The sequence below is a fragment of the Telmatherina bonti genome (assembly GCF_933228915.1).
Source record: "Telmatherina bonti genome assembly, chromosome: 12".
Classification (NCBI taxonomy): Eukaryota; Metazoa; Chordata; class Actinopteri; order Atheriniformes; family Telmatherinidae; genus Telmatherina; species Telmatherina bonti.
The window spans coordinates 30,875,657-30,895,344 of record NC_136610.1 but is presented as its reverse complement, the minus strand read 5'-3'; the positions used below and the strand labels follow the sequence as shown (position 1 = coordinate 30,895,344).

Below are 19,688 nucleotides of genomic sequence, written 5' to 3'. Positions count from 1 at the left end.
ATTATAAATATTCAATCAAAAATGGACTAGTATCATTTTCTTGTCCTGCTTATTGCTAAACAGTAATTACATGTACATATATATATATATATATGAAATTTACCATCCTCATTTATGAATATACTATAAAACAGCATTTGAATGGGTGTTCACTGTTGTGGACATGATGTATCAAAAGGGTTAATTGTCCATCTAGAGTGTGGATGGCAATCTGCAGTCCTTAAGGGCAGTGGTCTTGCAGGTTTTAGATGTTTCTCTGTTTTGACACACCCTATTGAAATGAATGTGTCATAAACTGGCTTGTACCAAACATTGTTTTAGGAGATCCATTTAATCTGAATCAGGTGTGCTGAAGCAGGGAAACATCTAAAATCTCCAGGAGAGAAGACCATATCTGATATATCTGATCTAGAGGTAGAAATAAATGTAGAGAAAACAAACAAAACACATCTCTAAGACTTACCTATTTACTTTGCTTTCCAGCTGGAGCAGGATTTTAAAGGGCTGGTGTTATGATTGGACACAATAAATGGTAAACAAATGAAATTTAATAACTGAACTGGTGTCTCATAGATGGTTTATTTTGCATCAGATAATTCAGTAATCATACAGTTATAGGCTGAAACAGGAGTGGAATCAACGAAGTGCAGTCTTAAAAGCATAAAGCACACTGGAAACCCAAACATGAAAATATTTCAGCTTGAGGATGTCTGTACTTTATCCAGAGAAGACCCAGACTGAAATCAATCCATGACAGTGATAGGTTTAATCCTGCTGAGGGAGCAAGTTCACCAAGTAGCAGGAGTTCCTGTCACTCAAAAGATACACAGAGTAAATATTTAGCAATGTGCTGATGCATTTGGCCGGCGAGTCAGGGAATGATCTGTTGTGCTGGTGCAAGACAGGGCAAGGTGGGAATGGTGTAATGAGATTCTGCTGCTGAAACAGAAAGCTGTGGAAGCAGTTGCATTTGCAGTTCATTGCAAGTTTTATGTCAACATGTTGCATGTTTTTCCAGCCCTGTACAAGTTGTAAGTTTGACATTAAAACAAGATATTTATCTGTTTGATTTATCTACATGCGCAAATCGAGTTTTAAACAATGGCAAGTTAGTCACTGAAATGGAATGACAAGTGCAAATCAAGTACAATGAGAAACAGAAGTTTCAGTATAGTTTTATATGTGACAGGAATACATATTCTTCTGGTCTTCACAACATTCTTCTAGCCCTTTTTTTACACATAGAAATGCAACTTCTTACCCTTCTCTGCTACTCTAACCTTCACTTTTGCTTCCAAATAAGAGACAACTCTTAATCTCCTCACCAGGCATGAGATATAAAGAGTCATGACTGTTGGCCACTAATAAATGCAATAAAACAAGCACACGAAATACAACTTTGAAAACATCCTTTAGAGGTACGCCCATAGGGCTTGATTGAAAAAGCGTTTCAATGGTCTGCCTCACCTCCACAGCACGCTTCCTGTTCAACACTCCCTTTTTTCTGTCCTTCTGTCTGAAATGCCTGCAAAGTTTAAATCAAATTCAGTACGTAGAGCATCATATATACACTGCGTTACAGTGATCATTGCACTGTGAATTTTGTTCATTTATGCTTATTTGAATGGATAATAAGCGGGTAAACTTCTGTACTGTGTAAGAAAATATGAGTGGTATGGCTGGTGGAAAAGTATTTTACATCAGTAATAATTATGAACTGACAATAGTTTTTTTTAAAATTATAAAATAAAGCAGTGTGTATCCCTCAACTTAAGCACTGAACAGTCAATTTAACCTTCTTGTTTTAAACGTCCCTTTTATACCTTAAGTTTTATCCTATTTTGAGTTGTACCAGACCAACAATTCTAATCATTAAAATACAATTTATCAAATATGATAAATCTTAACTATGTTAAACATCACTAAATGTTGCAGTGACTTTGAAGGTTTGTCTGTCGTCAGTGTGTAAAAAGTATCATACTATTTCAAAGTGAACTTAATTGTCTTTGGTTATTATGCGCTCTTTGGTATGTAAGAAGCATACAAGCCACAGCAACTGTGTTTTATAAAAAGCTTGTTCTTGTCAGTCCATACTAGGCCTGTGAGCCATATGAAGTACTACGACTACTTTGATACAACATTTACCATGATCTAGGATCAGCAATCAACATTAAGGAAAAGTAACTCCTCTAAAACTTTATCATACACTCTTTGTTTGGGTGATCAAATGCCACAAAAGTCTATGAAAACTGATTTTAACACGCAGTGACACCCTCACAGGTCAGTGGAGATGGTGCTTCTCTTGACCCTTAGGCTCCCACCCCAGCCACGAGGACAGGTGTTGTAGGAGTGCAGGCCAGGCGACCGAAGCCCTGAGTCTTCAGACTCCACTGAGGCGTCCGAGTCGGTCAGAGAGCGGGTGTTGTAGAGCCTCACAGGTGAGCAGATTCTCTGAGTCGGAGTAGGAGGAGGGCTGGTGAAAGTAGGGGACTGTGCACCCAACGCTCGTGACTGGAAGTGGCTGATGGGTGGTTTGTGCCAGTCATGACTGGAGTTTCCCACAGGTGAGATAGGGAGGTTGTGACCACTCAGTGCACCAGGTGAAGGGCTGTTTTTACGTTTGGCTGCATTGATAATATTCTTTGCCAGAAGGCGATGGTTGGCTTTAGAGTCTAGACTGTTAAGAACGGGCGACATAGAGTGACTGTCTTTAGGTTGGAGGGGAGGGGAAGTGGCAGAGGATGAGTACAGAGGTTTAGTGGAAGAAAAGGATGAATTGCTTTGAAAGACGGCAGGTGACCGGGAATTTGGGCTCCATGGAGGGCCAACAGGAGATGTGGCTGTAGTTGTAGAGGATGGTCTGGATGTGTTGATGGAGACAGTGGACGACTGGTTATTCTGGCGTACTGATGGTGACTGACATCTTGATCCCCAAGGAGGAGTCTGGGAGGGTCTAGGTGTAGGACCAGAGGATATGGTGGAAGACTTGATATTCTGGCACACTGCCGGTGACTGGCATCTTGATCCCCAGGGAGGGGAGCATGGGGAGGTGGCTGCAGATGTCACGGATGGTCTTGTTGCATAGAAAGAGGGAGTAGTGGAGGACTTGTTCTGGCTCACCATTGGAGACTGGCATGTTGCACCCCAAGGAGGGGAAAGAGGATAATGAGTTTTGGAGATTTCGAGTGGTCTGAAAGCAGGGATGGAGGAAGTAGAGGGGGGCTGGCTGACCATTGGGGATTGGCATCTTGAACTCCAAGGAGTGGAGCATGGAGAGGTGATTGTAGCCATTTTGGAAGATCTAGCTATAGAGGGGGAGGCCACAGCTGGACACTGCATATTCTGACCAATCATCGGTGATTGGCATCTTGTACTACTGGGAGAGGTCACAGGAGAAGTGACTGAGCGGATGGAGCCACCATTGGCAGCAGGAACTTGGTTTGATTGCAGACCGGAGGTCCAGATTCCACTGCTTGGGCCATCCGGGCTGCTGAAACGTCTGGTGAGGCTGGGTGTGCTGATTGGCGTGAGCTGCTTACTGGGATTTTCACCAGGGGAGGACTCATTTGACACCTGTTGGAACATAACACATAAATTTGATTCAAATTCTGTAAATAAGACATTTGCAAAAACTAAATATAATATTTTGCTTTACAACACCGGAACAAATAAACTAATGATCAAGTACACTTTAAAATTAAGTTTTGATGACAGAATGTTTGTTCATTAACTGAGCACTGTTGTCAGCTGTCAGACATAACAAAGTAAATCCCCAAGAAAAACTCAGATAATTTATACCCTTTTTTATATAAAATAGGAGTAGTGTTCAGTGTGAGGCCCAAATGCATTCTCAACATCTCTGTGTGTCCCTCGGTAAGCCTGGATGCTTACACGGTTAGTCCCAGTCTTTGGTGTCCCTCTCGAGTTACTGTCATCTGGTCCTCCTGAGGAGGCTAACCTTTTGCAGGGATATGAAGTTACTCAACTGAAGCAAGGGTTGAATTCCATCTTGTGTCCATACTAATTAAGTAACAACTATCTTTGCTTGGGATAATAATCTGAAGAGAACATGTTGTGGTAAACACTAAAGAGCAAGTGTCAGTTTCCATGTGAGTTCTAATCTTGTAAGATGAAAGTTAGTGATCTGTTCAAAAGTTATGAGCTTTGTTTTGGAGGACATATGGCTCAGGTCAAGGGTTATAGCATTTGTCTTCATGCCTGAGCTCCTCAAGATTAACAAGACCAAGCCACGGGTTCTTGTTCCTGTTGAAATGTAAAATGTCTTCCTGAAGAAAAATTTTAGGGAATTTCAGTGCTCAAAATCTCAGAAATTACGTTCTCAAATGGACTTGGCACGTTTTGTAAATTATATGTGCATTTTAGAGAGACATGAGTATACTTAGTTATAGGACAGAATATATGAAAGTTACAAAAACAAAAAAGATAAATGTGAAATCAGTGACTGAGACAAGTCAAGTGAAGTCAGGAGACAAGGAAAAGGAGGAAGAAGTCACTGCAGAGTGTTAGCATAAAGTTTTAATGAAAGAAAGAAAGATTCACTCTTGAAACAAAATCAGTTAGAGACAGTATAACAGCAGAAAAGAGCAGTGAATCCAGGTGTTTGAAAAGAAAGTCACAAACACTTCAGTCTGACAAATTACTGCTTTAAGTTGTAACAACAACGGATGTGTAAATTCATGATGCAAATTTGAATGCAGTCTGGAGATATGAAACACAATATCATTCGAGCACACACCATATATTTAGCTAAAACATGCTGGAAGGCAGAGTAAATTACCCTGAAGACATAAAGACATAAAAGACTTCTCTTGCTGCAACTTTCATGCCAGTGAGCGTCATTAAATTGCAAATCGTAGATCATAAAGCAGACGCTAGACCATCTGTTAAAGTGCTTTGTGAAGCAGCATCATTATGGTGCCCAGTGGAAACAGTGTGAGGTTGTTTTCATGTTTAAAAATGTTTGGAAAATTGATGTTTTTGAGTGCTTATGTGCTATCTGCTTTGGGAATATGAACCTATTTTGGTTACAGACACAGTTTTAATTTTCTGAGGTTAATTATGGGTGTGTGGATTGTGGTGCTGAGGAAAAAATACAATTATGCTATGTATTCACAGGTCATTTAGGGCTCATTGACTCCTAAATAATCGTGCAATATCCTGAGCAGTTCAGCCGTAGCTGAAGTGACTGAGTGGGTAATTTATCTAATTCATCCAATATTTCATGATAAGCATGACTGTAACAACTTTTCTCACATAAATCTAAAAGAGCTGGTACTAACAAAGGCACAGGAGGAACAAGGCACAAGTTGAAACAAAGTGCAGTAAATTTCAAAGCCATTCAAATCTTGTTCAGTTTTCAGCCATGTGTTTCATTTCTACAATATATCCAGTTCCCCTGATATGTACAAATTTTCTAAAAATGGTAATGAGTAGGTCTCCACACCTGTGGCATAATTCCTGCCTTCTTGGCAGAAAATGTGGGCTTTGGTGCCTGTACTCCCGACCGAGGAGAGGAGACTCGCTCTGGAGAAAAGGCAGTCATTGGAGAACTGATCCTTGGATGTCCAGAAGCTGAATCTGATGGATACTCTGGTGCTCCTGTGGGACTGAAAGCCATTTGTGGAGACATGCTGTGAGCACTGAAGCGAGATGGTGGGTTGTTAGGTAGAGAAGTTTGTCTAGAGAAAGTATGGGTTGGGACTGTGTTCTTGGTCTGTGGTGCACCCCTGGGTAGGGTGCTAATTGGGTCTTTAACTGGGTTAAGGATGAAGAGGGATGAGTTAATCTGGTAAGGTTTGTGCCTTGAGAGGTCCATCTCTATCTTGGAGCAACCGTTTTCCAAAGGAGGTGGTTCTGGAACTGGCTCGGGAGGAGCAGCTTTGGGCTGTGGTTTTTGCTTGACTGCTTGTTGAGCCTTGAGATTCTGGGAAAGCTGAGCGCCCATGTCAGAGTTTTTTGCAATGGCTTTCACTCTTCCAGGCATATTTGATGGGTAAACCCAAGATGGTGGCAAAGACATTGTAGGGGAGGGAGACCTAATTAGTCCTGCATTCTGATTCTCAAGTACATATTTCTCCATCCTGGACTGACGCTTTGCAAACAGCTCAGCCCCTTTTCCGGACACATTGGAGAGGTTCTGCTCTGGCCGGTGCTCCATCTTTGGTCGGGTTCTTGAGCTCTTGAGACAGGAGGCCCACTCTGGAGCATTTGCCCCCTCTGCCTTTTCCACTTCTTTGGCAAGGAAATTGGAGGCCTCTGCACCTAGAGCCAATAGCTCCTCTTCTGATGCTGGCTCAGGCACAGATCTTAGTCCATGTTTCTTCCTTTGATCCACCCCTTGCACCAGAGAAAGCAGCTCAGGGTTTGGTGCCACCACTGGCTTCTCTTTGAAAGTGAACATTGCTTTCCTAGTAGCTCTCCTGGCAGCTCCCTCTTCAAGTATTCCTGTTTTGATTGGTGTTATCAGCTTCTTCTCTCCAGCAGGTTGAGGAACAAAGGTGGAAGGCTTTGGTGCGGTGGGAGGGCCACAGTGAGACATGGTTGGATACTGAGAAACAGGGAAATGGATTGGCGGAGGAGAGGACGGGGACATGACAGGAGACATTGGAGGTGGACTTGAGTAGAAGCCCTGTGGAGGATGGTTAGTGAAGTCTGGCAGAGGTGGTGTGGGATAAGATGGAGGCGGAGGTGGAGGTGAGAACACAACTGGTTGAGACACAGTGGAAGCAGGGAGGGGAGGAGTGGAGTAAGACGGAGGAGGTGGGATGTCCATGACAGGACTGACTGCCTCTGGAGAGTGCACTGTGGGTGGTGACAAAAAGGGCCTGGCAGTTCTATTTGTAATGGTGCTCGTCTGCTTAGATGAGGGTGCAGACACCCGCTCAGGCCCAGAAGTGCTGTGACAGCCATTAAAAACTTTTCCAACAGGAACTGGCCCTGTGTGGCCCCCATTTGTCTCAGTCTCACTTTCAGCATGTTCCATCACGTCTGATGCTGTGTTATTGCTTCCCTGAGGAGCTTCGTGCTTGATCTTGTCCACTAACTTGTCATGGATCTCATCTCTTCCTTCTTCCTCTTCCTCCTGCTCCTCTTTGACAGGGAGGAAGTGTCTCTCTTGGATAACACTGTTTTCCATGCTGTCTTTGTGAAAATTCGTCTCGTCCATGATATCACCAACAGAATGCACACTTAAAGGTGTGGAAAAGAGCGGTTTGTTGTTCATAAAGTTCAGGTCTTTATCCTTTTCCTCACTGCTCCTCTCTGTCCATGTTAGTTTGTCAGATAAGGGGTGGCTTTTCCCATTCTCAGCCTTGTCCTCTTCAGACCCCTGTCCACAGCTTTCGAGTGTGAAGGCGTTAACTCTCTGCTTACGCCTGTTGAAGAGCTGCACACCCTTGGAGCTGGAGCTGGAAGGGATGGTGAGCTGAGCAGCGATGATCTGACTTCTCACACGTGCCTCCTTCAGCTCCTTCTCTGATAAACTGGCGCTTCTGGTCAGATCTGAAAGGATGAGAGCAGATGAAAAGAGGGGCAGATTGTTTACTTAAAGAAATATCAGATATGTTGGAACAACTACAAAGGACTTCATCGTTTGTAGACTTGGAAATGTGCTGCTTTGTACAGACAACTCTACTAACATTAGATTAAAAGTTTCCAAACTGCTTTTATGTCCCAAAAACAGACAGAGAACCAAGGAGGGCAAATATTTAACAAGTCTGGGTTTGAATATTCTCTTTAAAACCCAAAGAGCTGTTTTTACACCACATGCTTTTAATTGTTGTTTGCTGTGCTTTTGATTCCAACCAATCTAGTGAGAAACAAAAGGATTTATGGCCTTTTGTCTCAGCAGACTGGAGCTGTAGACAGTGAGCTAATAGATTTAGGCTGAGAAACATTTGCAAATAAACACTGTAATAAAGAAGCGCAACTTGTTGGAGAAAAGTTAATAAAAATAAAAAGATCTAGGTCAGTCTCTGCTAAAGCAGCATCAGAAGCAGCTGACAATGATTGTCTTACACCAGCTCTGCATTCTTTCTGATTACTTTAAAGTCGTGAGATAAAACATGCCTATGTCAAAAGTGATAGTTTGTTTTCCGAGCTTACGAGCTCCCTTCCAGGCAATGGAACTATTTCCTCTACCATCTGCAGCAGTCCCTCCCTGAGCATTCCTTCACCACTGAGAAAACTCCCCGCCTGCACTTCCAGCATGCCTTTGGTTTCTCTCTGTAGCTAATTTGTGCAATACTGCAGCTGAAACCCTTAATGGATCACTTTTACAACCTTCAGCCTCCTAAAATGACATTCTTTGATTGCTGTCTATAAACACACTATACAATCAAGTGTTCCCTTCTTAAATATAGCGGCTGCATCAGACTTCAAAGCTGATGTGGAGGAAAACAAAAGCTGCGTGGACGCCACCACAAAATAATTTAAAATCAGAGACTCATTGGTGAACATTGAAAAGAAGAAGAAGTTGCCATGGTGACACATCTGGGAGATTATTAATCTAATTCATGATCCTCCAGGATTTTTTTTCAGACAGCTGGCACAGTTTTCATGTCATAAGGCGATGGATCCTGACAGCTACATTATTAGGTGCAGCTGAGTGCCAATCACAATAATTAAGTGTAAATCAATCACTTGTAATGCGTTCCTGCAGAGCAGATTCTGCATGTGGCTTTTTCTGGCACAGAGGACAAGCTTCCTTGATCGTTCCTTCAGTAAAAATGGAATATAATGCATCTGCCATTGATTTTTATAGACTTTTAGCCCGCCCCTACAGTAATTGCTTTCACTCTTTGTGAGGTACTCCTGATTTCCTTTTACATAAACTCAGCTAAAGCATTTAATATGCCAGCAGTACCTCATTGATCTTATGGGCTTTATAGGCTGTCTTGATTAAAGGTATATCAAAATATATCCTGTGCTGATACTGCTCATATCTGCAAAGAAATGCATCAGTTTGAAATCACTCAGCTTGATCCAATCAAAATATAAATGAACTAAATGACATATTGGTGGCAATATAACATGGATACAATATTATCAGAGAGCTCTTTAAACAAGCAATCCTCTCACCAGTACTGGCATAAGGATAAATCTCCCTTTATACACTGCAGCAGAGAAATAAACAGACTTATCACACAAGTACTGATTGATGTCATTTTATGTTTTTGTTTTTTTTCAGTGTTGTCAATAGAGACAACAAACTCCCCCAAGGTTTTATTTTTACCAGCTATTTATTGTTTATAATTCATACTAAGGGAATACAGTGAAGCAGCGAGGCTTGAAATAAAAATGCCCGAACTGTAAACATCTACTTTGACTGGGAGCCCAGCTGGTTATCAAATGACATGCAGGTGCAAAACCCATCAGAGACCAAAGTACAAATACTTAGGTTAAAGGTGATTTTTTTTTTTTTTTTTTTTTACTTATCCTGAAGCTTTCCTTTAAATTTCACAACAGGTTGTAGTTTATTTAAATGAAGATGTTGATCAACCAGCAAAAAACAAATGTTGGTGTTGTTAAAGTGGAGATTACATGTTGCAGGTCACATAATGTATAAGTTGCTGAAAAAGCTCGGTAGACCTCATTCAATGCTTTCAGTTACAAGTACAAAAAAAAGAGATACGGATGAGAAAAACCAACACAACTTTAGTTCTTTACCTTTCCTCTAAAAGCAAACTGAGCTGCTCCTCTGTTAGAATTTAACACCATGACACATCCTCTCAAGTTCTCAAAAAGTTTGCTTTTCCTGCCGGATCCACATCTGCGCCGAAGCTCTTACCTTTTTCATGTCAAAGCCCGGACCTCCGCTGTGTTGCAGTACTTCCACAAGAGTTTTCAATTTAACTGCGTCCGTTAGCTTCACACCCCCCTTTCAGGACCGAGACACAGGATCAGATTTCCCTTTCACCGCAGTCCGGCAGCACACAGACAGGCAGACAGAGGAGGAAAAGGAGGAGGGGGTCTGTAGCTGGAGGCTGTGCTGTCTGTCACTCAGCCTCCAGCTTTGTTTCACATTTTCAACATGTGCAGCACCACCTCCCCATGCTTTTCACTAATTATTAAAACAGAAATGCCTCCCGGAGAAAATCCACGCTGAAACTAAACTTTCTTTTTTATAGTTTCTGAGATGTGTCCGGTTAATGCTACATATCGAGCAGCTTATCTCTGTCATGTCCTGTGATGGCAGGGAAACGTTTGACCCTGCAATCTTTGAAGTGCAACCCAGAGATACTCCAGCTTATGTTTACATGGATTAGACCACAGAGGCTCCAGAGCTCCAGCACCTGACCCCTGCTGCCCTCCACGTCAGTCGGGATATGCCATGTGTGTTTATTGAGCGTTCTCTCCAACAAAGTGCCTGCCCTCCTTGAACCCTGCTGGCCCTTAGCTCCAACCTGCAAAGGCAGGACAGGAATTTCCTGTCCTGATGCTAGAGCCTCTACATCATATCATCTAGCTCTCCTTTCTCTCCCGCCTTCCACCTCTAACTTTCTCTATCTCACCGCTATGCCCCCTGTCCCTTCCCCTCATTCCTGTGCAAAGGAGAGCAGACAGGAACCCCCACCCCCTCACCCCCCCAGCAGCAGGATTCAAGTCAGAGGGCCAACCCCGCTTTTGTGTATCAAAGGTCAGATTACCCCGTCGGATGTTATCTTTCTCTGGGTGATGGCTGTGGGGTGAGTGGGATGACAGTGCCGGGCCCCCGTAGGTGACGTGTGAAGCCGGATGGAAAGGCTGGGATTAACAGAGGTCCTGAGATCTTAGCAGACTGAGCATGACCTAAACTCTCAGTGGACCTCATGGGGTAACTAAAAACTCAGCTCAGGGGTGGAAAACAAGCCCCACTGCTCATATTCTTATATTTGTGCTTTATGAAAAGTGTCAGCAGCAGAGCAGCAGACTTTTATCAGCGCCTTCGTGTTGTTTTTAGTGATCTGAGGAAACTAATTAGTCAGTAATGAGTGATGGGAAGGGTGGTGGTAGCAAAGAGATCCAGACTAGGAGCAAGTTATCTGATGGCCACAATCTTCCCATAACAATGCACAATGTCATGTTACTTTGAATATTGAACCTGACAGCCTTGTCGCCGCCCAGAAGAAGTCATCTTTCTTGCAGTAATTTCTATGTGAACAAGTCTTAATTTTATCACGACATCTGAATCCCTCCCTCTCTTTTCTTCCTTCTCTTTGAGAGGAGTTCATATCTGTGGAAGTCAAGTTTCCAAACGGCTTTTCCCACATGCATTCCCTTTATTCTCAATGGCTGTGCTGGATATTAAGAAAGCCCTTTAGCAGTGGTAAATGATTACTTTTCCACTGCTGCTTCGGCAGCCGGTATTTCTAAGGCATGGAAACAGATGTCTCATCAAGCTCTACGCTGTGTCAGATTTCACTGATGAGTCTTGACTGTTTTCTCTATATGCAGTCTCCCATTCTCAGCTATATTTCCTGGTGTGTACTGGTACTCGAAGTCAAACTGTGGCCTCATCGCAGCTAGCAAATGTTTTGACAGCAACTTCTCTGACTGGTAAAGTTATAAAAAAAAATACTAATATACTTTCTTGTTGCTGCATCCAAATGAGAGCAAAATATGCTACAATGACAAACACTCACTTGTTTTCCGGCTCATGTGCTCTTTGTGTGATCCTGTCTTCTCCCATGATGTGTTGCAGTCTGTCTCAGGGGTGTGTGTGTCTTCCTTTAGCTGGAGAGGTTTCCTCCGTCCTCCTGGACTCCAGCTCACACCTCTCCTGACGGACATATGTCCCTTTTCCATCACTCAGCACAGTCAGAGGCTTCTGTCTCTTTCCTCTGTCTGCTTTATTCCTTACTGGCAAGCAGCGAATACGTTTAAACAAAACACCTGAAGGACAAGAAGCAGCTCAGAGTTCCAGGTTGCATGGCTCCGCTTTCAATAGTAATCCTTCCAAAAGTTGCCCCGCAGTCAGCTGAAGTTTGACGGAAGAAGTGTGCTTTCACTTTGTTCCTCGTGAAGTATTATTCTCGGTCAATCTGGACCTCCCAGGAGGGTCAGCGCCGATGTGCCTTGGATGAGTTCCCATGGAAAATAGCCATGAAAATTGCTCAAGTTTGTTGTGCTCTGTTGAAACTCTGGCACAAAGGGTTGAGAAACTGTCCAGTTTTCTTTACATGCATCTCCCAAGCACTCTATTTTTCTTCCCCAGAAGTGTTTCTTCCTCCTTTTTCTATTTTTGGTCACCAGAACATGGTTTTTGTTTGCATCTCAGTCTGCAGCCCACAGATTACTTTTCTTTCTGAGAAAGGGATCTGCACTTTATCTTGGAGATCATAAGTCTACAGTGACGTGAAAGGGAACAGTGCATATGGAGACTTCCTGCTGTTGAGGTGCGTGTGAGGAATAACATTTCACTCTGGAAAAGGTCATTCCAGAGACTGTTTTCTATTCAGCGTTCAAAAGAGCTGCTTTATTCTCGTCTCCTGTTTGTTTCTCTTACAGATTTAGTTTCTGAAATCAGGATAGTTTTTTTTACTTCTATTTGTATAAAACAAAGTTGGGGGAAAAAAGTTTATTTGCTTTATGTGTTAATCTTGATTAATACTGAGGCACTGCAGCTGAGGATTATAGTGAATTCTCCACTCCGTTTCTCCAATGTTTTTATTTTATATAAGATTTAACTCTGTTGTTCTGGTTCTAAGGCGAAAGATAAAATGAGTTTTCAAGAAGATGGAAGGCCACGGTCCACTGTCTAGTCTTTCTCCATGTTTGTTTTTCTGCCCTGCAAATAAAAGCACAAAAAAGAGAGAAATGTGCAGATTAAAATGCAGTTATGCAAGTCAAGCATTTAACTAAACTTCCCTTAAGTTATTTCATGCAAATGTGACATTTACAAAGACAAAAGACGTTCCATCTGCCCACAGCGTTTCCATCGTCACCCCTCTGTGTAACGGCACGCCGCAGCTTCGTGAAAGGTTTAAGCATTTTTCCACGATTGGCTTCAGAAAAGTAATCCGACAACACCTCATCTTCATACCCACTGCAGAGGCTTATGTTTGGCTGATGTAGGAACCATTTTCACATCGAGTCTGGAAATATCTCTTGAGAAATGAAAACTCAGACTTTGAACTGGCTTTAAAAGGCTCAACGTGATGGAAAAGAAATGATGTGGGGCTTTTTTGTAAAAGTCTGACTGAGATAAAAAATCTGTGTTTCCTGCGAAGACGGGAGGGAGGCAACAATTCACTGTGGTCTGAAATCTGCATGAAACCTGCCAGAAGTAGCTTTATTTCCCCCCTCAGGGTTTGTGATGTGATACATCACACCGAGACAGAGCATGGAGATTTTTAATCTCCATGCAGTGTGAAGCAAAGATTATCCTATAAAGCATTTCATTATACCAGCAGTGTCATGTTCCTCCCTTCAAAGCTAATAAGGGCCACTGGCAAAGTTGGTAATGATAAACCAGTGTTTGCACATCCTTCCTCTCTTGACCAGACTTGCATCTCCTTGAAGCTCGTCAGGACTGAATTTTATTTTTACTTTCGAGTCACCACTGTATCACTCAGCAGTGGGAGGCCTGAGCAGAGAGACACACACACAATCATGACGTCTAAAACGCCTTTTCAGGGATTCCTTGCAGGCGTAGCAGCCCCCCATCACCTTCATCTTTTTCTTAAGGTGTGCAAACGGTGTAAATTCTTTCTCATCTCTTTAGTGTAGACCTCCAACAGAACAACAGCTGAGTCATGACAATCTGTGGGAGGACTACTCTTTTACCCCCTTCGTAAAGACAATCATCCCAAACAAAACAGCCCCACCCCCTCGCTGTAAGGAAACAAAAATCCTCCTCAGTTTCACTTACTGGCGTGATGCTGACAAGTGAGAGGAGATGAAGGCCGGCATTGTTCAGACACTCTGACAATAGCTCTTTGAATCCCCACAGATGCGCCGTGCATGTTGGGATCAATCTGCATCTCATTTGGAAGCTCGATTCGTTTTTCACCAAGTCATTTTACCGCAGTGGGATTTAGATGTGTCAATTTCCCCTCATTACCAGTTTGTCTTTGTTGCTCCAAATCTTCTTGTTCACCGTGATCAGTGAGAAGAAAGGTGAACACATGTCGAGGACGTGTCCCAACACTGCCTCTCCAGATTGCTGAAAATATGGTGAGATTACTATCTTTGATCCATGCTGAAAACATTTATTAACTCCCAGACAGAGAGCAGATGTGGGGCACTTTAAACTGACAGCAGCCGAGATGCAGACTCGACTGCTGTCAACAAAACACCCGCATATGGACGTGTTGAAATCTACATCTGCCCCACTCTTTTCTCATTTTCCTCTGCTTGTTCTGCTTCACTCTGAGCATTGTATTTCTTCCAGACTGTCTTGTGATGTCTAACTCACTTGATCTTTTATCTACTATCCAAAACTGATGGTTTGATGTCACCCCCCCCCCCCCCCCCACCCCCCCACCCACCCACCCACCACCACCACCACCACCCTGCCTCCAATTACCTTGAAGTTCAAAAAGGTATTCTACAGTCCATCTGTGCTGCTTTTCTTCCACCCCTGCGCAGTTTTCCTTTGCCACCCGCGGCCGTCTGTGCTCCAAAAAATCAAGGATATAATTTACAATTTGGCCTGTAGGCCATTTGAGTTTGTAATCACAGAGTTCCTGTACATCATCAGTAGATGATGGATTCATGCAACGACAGCAGATCCATCACAGCACTCCGCAGCAGCGATGACGCACAAAAGAAATCGCCCTGGCAGCCACACAAACTGAAATCATTCACTTGTCCCCCCTTCATGGTCGTTTGTCTCGTGCATTTATTACACATCTGCATCAGAAGCCGACTTGTAGCTGGCATGTCAGCCACCTAATAACTCATCCACTGCTGGCATTTTCTCCTCAGGTACGACATCTGCACATCATCAGTCGCTCAGGGCGTACAAGTGTTGAAGTGTGTAGGATGTGTCGGTGTTAGGTGAGCATGCGTCCCACCTATAGTCAGACGTGAATAGGTGTATCAGTTACTGAGTTTTTTTAATGAGGCTTCTCATCGCCACACCGACCGGCAAGCCGTTATGATCGAATCCATCTGGGGAACAGCAACTATGCGTCTGTTATCTCTTGCCCTTTGCCTGGATCCTTTACACTTCGGCATGCAAGAATCATTCAGCTGTAAATGCTAAAGGGTTTTAGCAGAGCCCTTTGCTCCTTCTCCCTCTTGCTCAGACAAAGAGCCATTCAAGGGGCTCCAGCAGGACCACAAAATAATTTTGGCTGGTGCTCCAAAAATGGGCATTCCTGCCTCATGATTCCTCAGGAGGCCGTGATGGCCAACAGGCCTCGGCTTGTGCTGGCTGATGACTGACATCAGAAGACATTGCGAGCGTCTGGCTCTAATGGAAATGTTTCTTAGTGTTTGTTTGTACTTTTTTTTCCAGGGATTCTTGAGAACACTACCATAAATCATGCAGCGAAGAGCTTTGTAAGGAAGTGTCTGCTTCATGTGCACCTCATCCTGCTCTCATAATCACAGGTGAAGAACTTCAAGAGACAAAGATGAATACTTGGGAGTAAGTGTGTATGATCCGGTGCCAAGTAAGGAAGAGCTTTCGAAAACGATCAGAGTCATCTTCTGTGATATACTTAGACGTTAAAGGACGACGGCACGGGCATTTTTAAACTGTAAAATGCATGCAGGCATCATCAGGTGTTGCATGCAAAGTGGCATTAACTTCTGCTGGCAAGCAGATTATTTGCATTTCAAAAAAGCATCACAGTAAAAGTAAAAAGGGATTGTTTGCTAAGAAATATTTGTAATATACAGTGGAACAAAACCCCCCATTGCTCCCCTTCGAAGCAGTTAACAGGCCTCACCTGTTGTGTTAACGGGAAGCAATTACCTATATGAGTAAGTAAATACAGTCTCCAGCCAGGACTTTAATTGGATACACCCTCTAATGTTACACAGTGCAGTTCAAGTCTATAACCTGACCATCCAGAGCAACCCCCCCGCAACAGGCTTGGATATCAGTGCTAATGTAGCCAGTCCACCCCCATCTCTACAAGCCTGCACCAGGGGAAAAACTGCAGCTCCAGATGTTTGTCATCTACTCAAACAAAGACTTTCAGAGTCTCCCTCCTCTTCTGCTCCTTTTCACCACATTGCCATCTCTCTCTCTCTCACACACACACACACACACACACACACACACACCCTTTGCTCTAAACAAAGATTTTGTCTTACCCTGTGAAGATATTTATGACAGGCTGCAGGTGACCATGCGTGCAGCATTCACCGCTTTGCAGTGGCAGATAAAAGTCCAGGATTCCTGTTCGATGCGTGCTGCTTGGGTCAGGCTGCTCACCTGTACTCCGGTGGGTCTGGCTGTGTGAGGCAGGGAGGGTGTGTTCTGGCCCTTTTCAGTTCCTATCGCTCTGCATACACACCTCCCCCTTTTTTTCTTTTTTTTTTAACCTCTCCTCTCTCTCTCTCTCTCCTCTTGTGCACTGCAGTCTCTCTCGCTCAGTTTAGGCAGACGAAGGATCGGGGTGGGGGGGTCAGCTGGAACACAGAAGGTTCTTTGTCTGGAATCTTTTCATATGGTTTCCTTCAAGCTTGCATACTGAACACATGATGGTATAATATATTTTCATATTCAACAGAGGGATGTTGAGGGGGCCAGTGGGGCCCCTCTCTGTTCTCCCCTCCTACCCCCCCCCCCCCCCCCCCCACCTCTGCAAGAAAATGTCTGACTAAATTCCTGCTGAGTCCACAAAATTTAACAATTCAGATTTTTCATCTTAAACGTGATAATATGGTGATTAAAGAATATCAAATTACAGAAAAGGATTTTCTCTAAAGAAATATAAGACCCCACAGAGCTACTCACTCTGGATGCAGATTCTCCTTCCACTTTAATGACTAAACTATAAACAGATGAAGATCATGTTGCAGACCATGTTTACAAAACAGCGTGCACAGGAGGTTCTCATAATTCCCAAGATTTTCTCCATTCTTGTGCACATTTAAATGGATTTTTTTTTTTTGCACATTTTGGCTTATTTATGCACATGAGAGCAGTGCACGTAAACAGAGTCGGCCCAGCCGGGCAGCCTTTCGCCCCGGAAACCGTGATGTGTCCCAAAGGAAGCTGAGCTCCTCTGAAGACATGAGACAAGCATTTAACTTGCTGAGAAACACCTTCCTATGTACAGTTAAATCTTACTGTGCAGTATGGCACTGGGCAGCTACAGTCCAGAAAGTTTTGCTGTTTGTGAAAACAGATCAAGAACATGCAAATCCGCCTGCATGATAAAAATTTATGTTTAATTTTCAAGGTAATGTGTCCTGCAACAAAAGATTAGAGAACATTGAGTCTTGGAATCCAGTGGATTTAGTCTTTGTTGCTTCTGAAAGTTTCTGAGTGAAAAGATGCAGATGTAGCCTGTATATTGTGTCAGGAGGGTAAATAACTGTTTAAATTCTTGTGTAAGGTGAGGCGTTTCAGTGCTGCTTTTCTTTTCCGCTTTAAATCTGAAATGCTGGACTGTTGTTTACAAGAGGAAATTAGGTAATTATGTCCCACAATCCCTCGGGGCTCCAACTTTCAAAGTAGCGCCACATTCTTTTGAACTTGGATTTATAAGAGGATAGGAAGGTGTGTGTGAGTGTGAACAGTGTCAGTACACAGCTTGTCACAGCATCATTCATTTCTGTCACTTGTCTTTACCCTTTTGCATTACCAATTTGCATAATTTATTAAATTAAATTTCATGTTCTGCTCCATCGCTATGATGTCATTAATAATCACAGGAAGAGATACTGGAGGACCGCCACTGGGGAGGAGTCTTACGTCTGTCCATAGATTAATACCACAGACAGAATAAAATGCAAACACCTTTAGTATGTTGTCAACATGTTTTGCTGCTCTGTGTTTAAATTGAAACCTTATTTTCAGCCAATTTATTTCCGATTCATGTGAAATCGAAGGAAGAATGTTTTGACGGGAAGCATACATTCACGTAACACCACGACTACATGCAACTGATTTTTATCTGTCACATGGCAGGTGGGGTGGAAGTGCTTTCACTTTGGCTTTATTAGTTGTTTATTTTTTTAAAGATTGATGATACTTTCTACCACTACTATTGTGCATAACTGCTACTTTAAACCTTTTTGTTTTTATTATTCATATAAACTGTAATTGCCTGCGTTTATTATCTCACTCTGAACTTGTAAATTTAAAGGCTGCTCAGTTTATTCAGGAGAGAGAAAAAGTTGCAGAATGCACGCTATGCACACTCTGCAGACATTTAATGAAGTAAATGGAAATGATCTGTGTGTCCTGTGCATGCACATTGCAGTGAAACGTGTTCTAAAAGAACTTTTTTTTTTGTCTGTCTCTCTGCAGCCTTCTCATGGGCTCCATAGATTACCGTGGACAACGTTTGGCCTTCCTGCAGGGATGATGATCTGAAGACTGTAATCCTTTGAAAAAAGTCACTTCTCCGAGTCAAAAGATCCCTAAAGTACCGTAAAATGTCAGTAACATCTGGTTCGCCGCATCATGTCTGAGGCTTAAAATGGTCAGATTTATCGATTCGTAGCTTGGATGCTTTTTTTTTTTCTTGCAAATTTCTCTTTAAACATGCAAGTCCTCAGTTAGACGAGGACTGACTGGCTTGATGGAAACATAGTGGAGACTGAATGGCTGAGTTTGATGTATCTTGAACAGCTGCCAGACATTATGAGAAACATTTTAATCTCCCTTCAGCCATATAGGACAAGATAAGTTGCAGGATTTCAGTAATTCTATCTGTGGTTCACCCCTCTTCCAGGGAGCAGGTCATGTAAAGTTTACCACAAAGCTAACCTCTACTTCTCAAACTAGTTGAAGGAATGAAGGATTTTTCTACAGGAGTATACATTGTTTTTTTTTTTAAAGCATATTTTCTGATTCTTGAGGTAAGACTGGTTGTGATTTGGGTGTGACATGCTTCCTCAGCTGATGGATGGCACTTTAAATCAGCTCCGACAATAAATCTCCTCAAGGCTACTTTAAGTACTTTACTGCCACTCCTCCTTCTCAAACACACATTTCCTCCTTTTTCCACGCTCCCTCTTTATATTCTTCTATCATTTTCTTCTCTCGTCTCTCATCCTGATTCCTCTTGCCCTTCCTTTACAGTTCCACTTCAAGCTCTAATTTCAACCTTCAATCCTTTGTTTGTCAGCATCCCCCTCTCTTCCCACTCAACTCGTCCTGGCATACATTAAGACACCATGAAGCAATGTCTGTATCCACGTTACTCAGCTCTTCCTCCTGCAAGACCGTGTGAAGGGCAGCTGTGTGTATGTGTGGGGGGGGGGGAATGTTAGTGCACATTCCTTCAGAAGAAGAGCATTTGCTGCAAACTTAGCGTCACAGAATTTCCTAGTGTTCTGGTTTGTATTCCCTCTCAAGTTGGATTCATCCACAGACGCTATTAGAGAGCATTTGCTATGGCCTGGACCTGAACTGATTTGAATCAAACACAGGCCCGGTTTTGCTCCTTTACACACCAAAGCAACTCTCAGCACATCCCTCTGGATCTAATGAGACACAGTCACAGGCCTGTTCAAAGGGGGGAGCATAAACACAAACCCCAAAGAGAGATAACTCA

The 19,688-nt window shown here is 43.0% G+C and overlaps 1 protein-coding gene across 1 annotated transcript; it reads right to left on the bottom strand.

Annotated features, from left to right (window-relative positions):
• Positions 1–597: 597 nt before the first annotated feature.
• synpo (synaptopodin) lies at positions 598–16,408 on the bottom strand. The gene is made up of 4 exons (XM_079250032.1): positions 16,270–16,408; positions 11,643–12,787; positions 5,465–7,521; positions 598–3,573 (listed from the first exon to the last, which is right to left on the bottom strand). The coding sequence occupies exons 2-4, from the start codon at positions 11,803–11,805 to the stop codon at positions 2,275–2,277; spliced, it is 3,519 nt and encodes a 1,172-aa protein (XP_079106158.1). The 5' UTR covers positions 11,806–12,787; positions 16,270–16,408; the 3' UTR covers positions 598–2,274.
• Positions 16,409–19,688: the final 3,280 nt, after the last annotated feature.

Bases quoted from the DNA above. Each gene is read 5' to 3' on its own strand.
- synpo (XM_079250032.1), bottom strand. From the start codon at position 11,805: ATGGAAAAGGGACATATGTCCGTCAGGAGAGGTGTGAGCTGGAGTCCA. The intron at 7,522-11,642 runs GTGAGTGTTTGT...TCATCCTTTCAG, and splicing joins GCACATGAGCCGGAAAACAA to ATCTGACCAGAAGCGCCAGT. The intron at 3,574-5,464 runs GTGTGGAGACCT...ATGTTCCAACAG, and splicing joins AGGCAGGAATTATGCCACAG to GTGTCAAATGAGTCCTCCCC.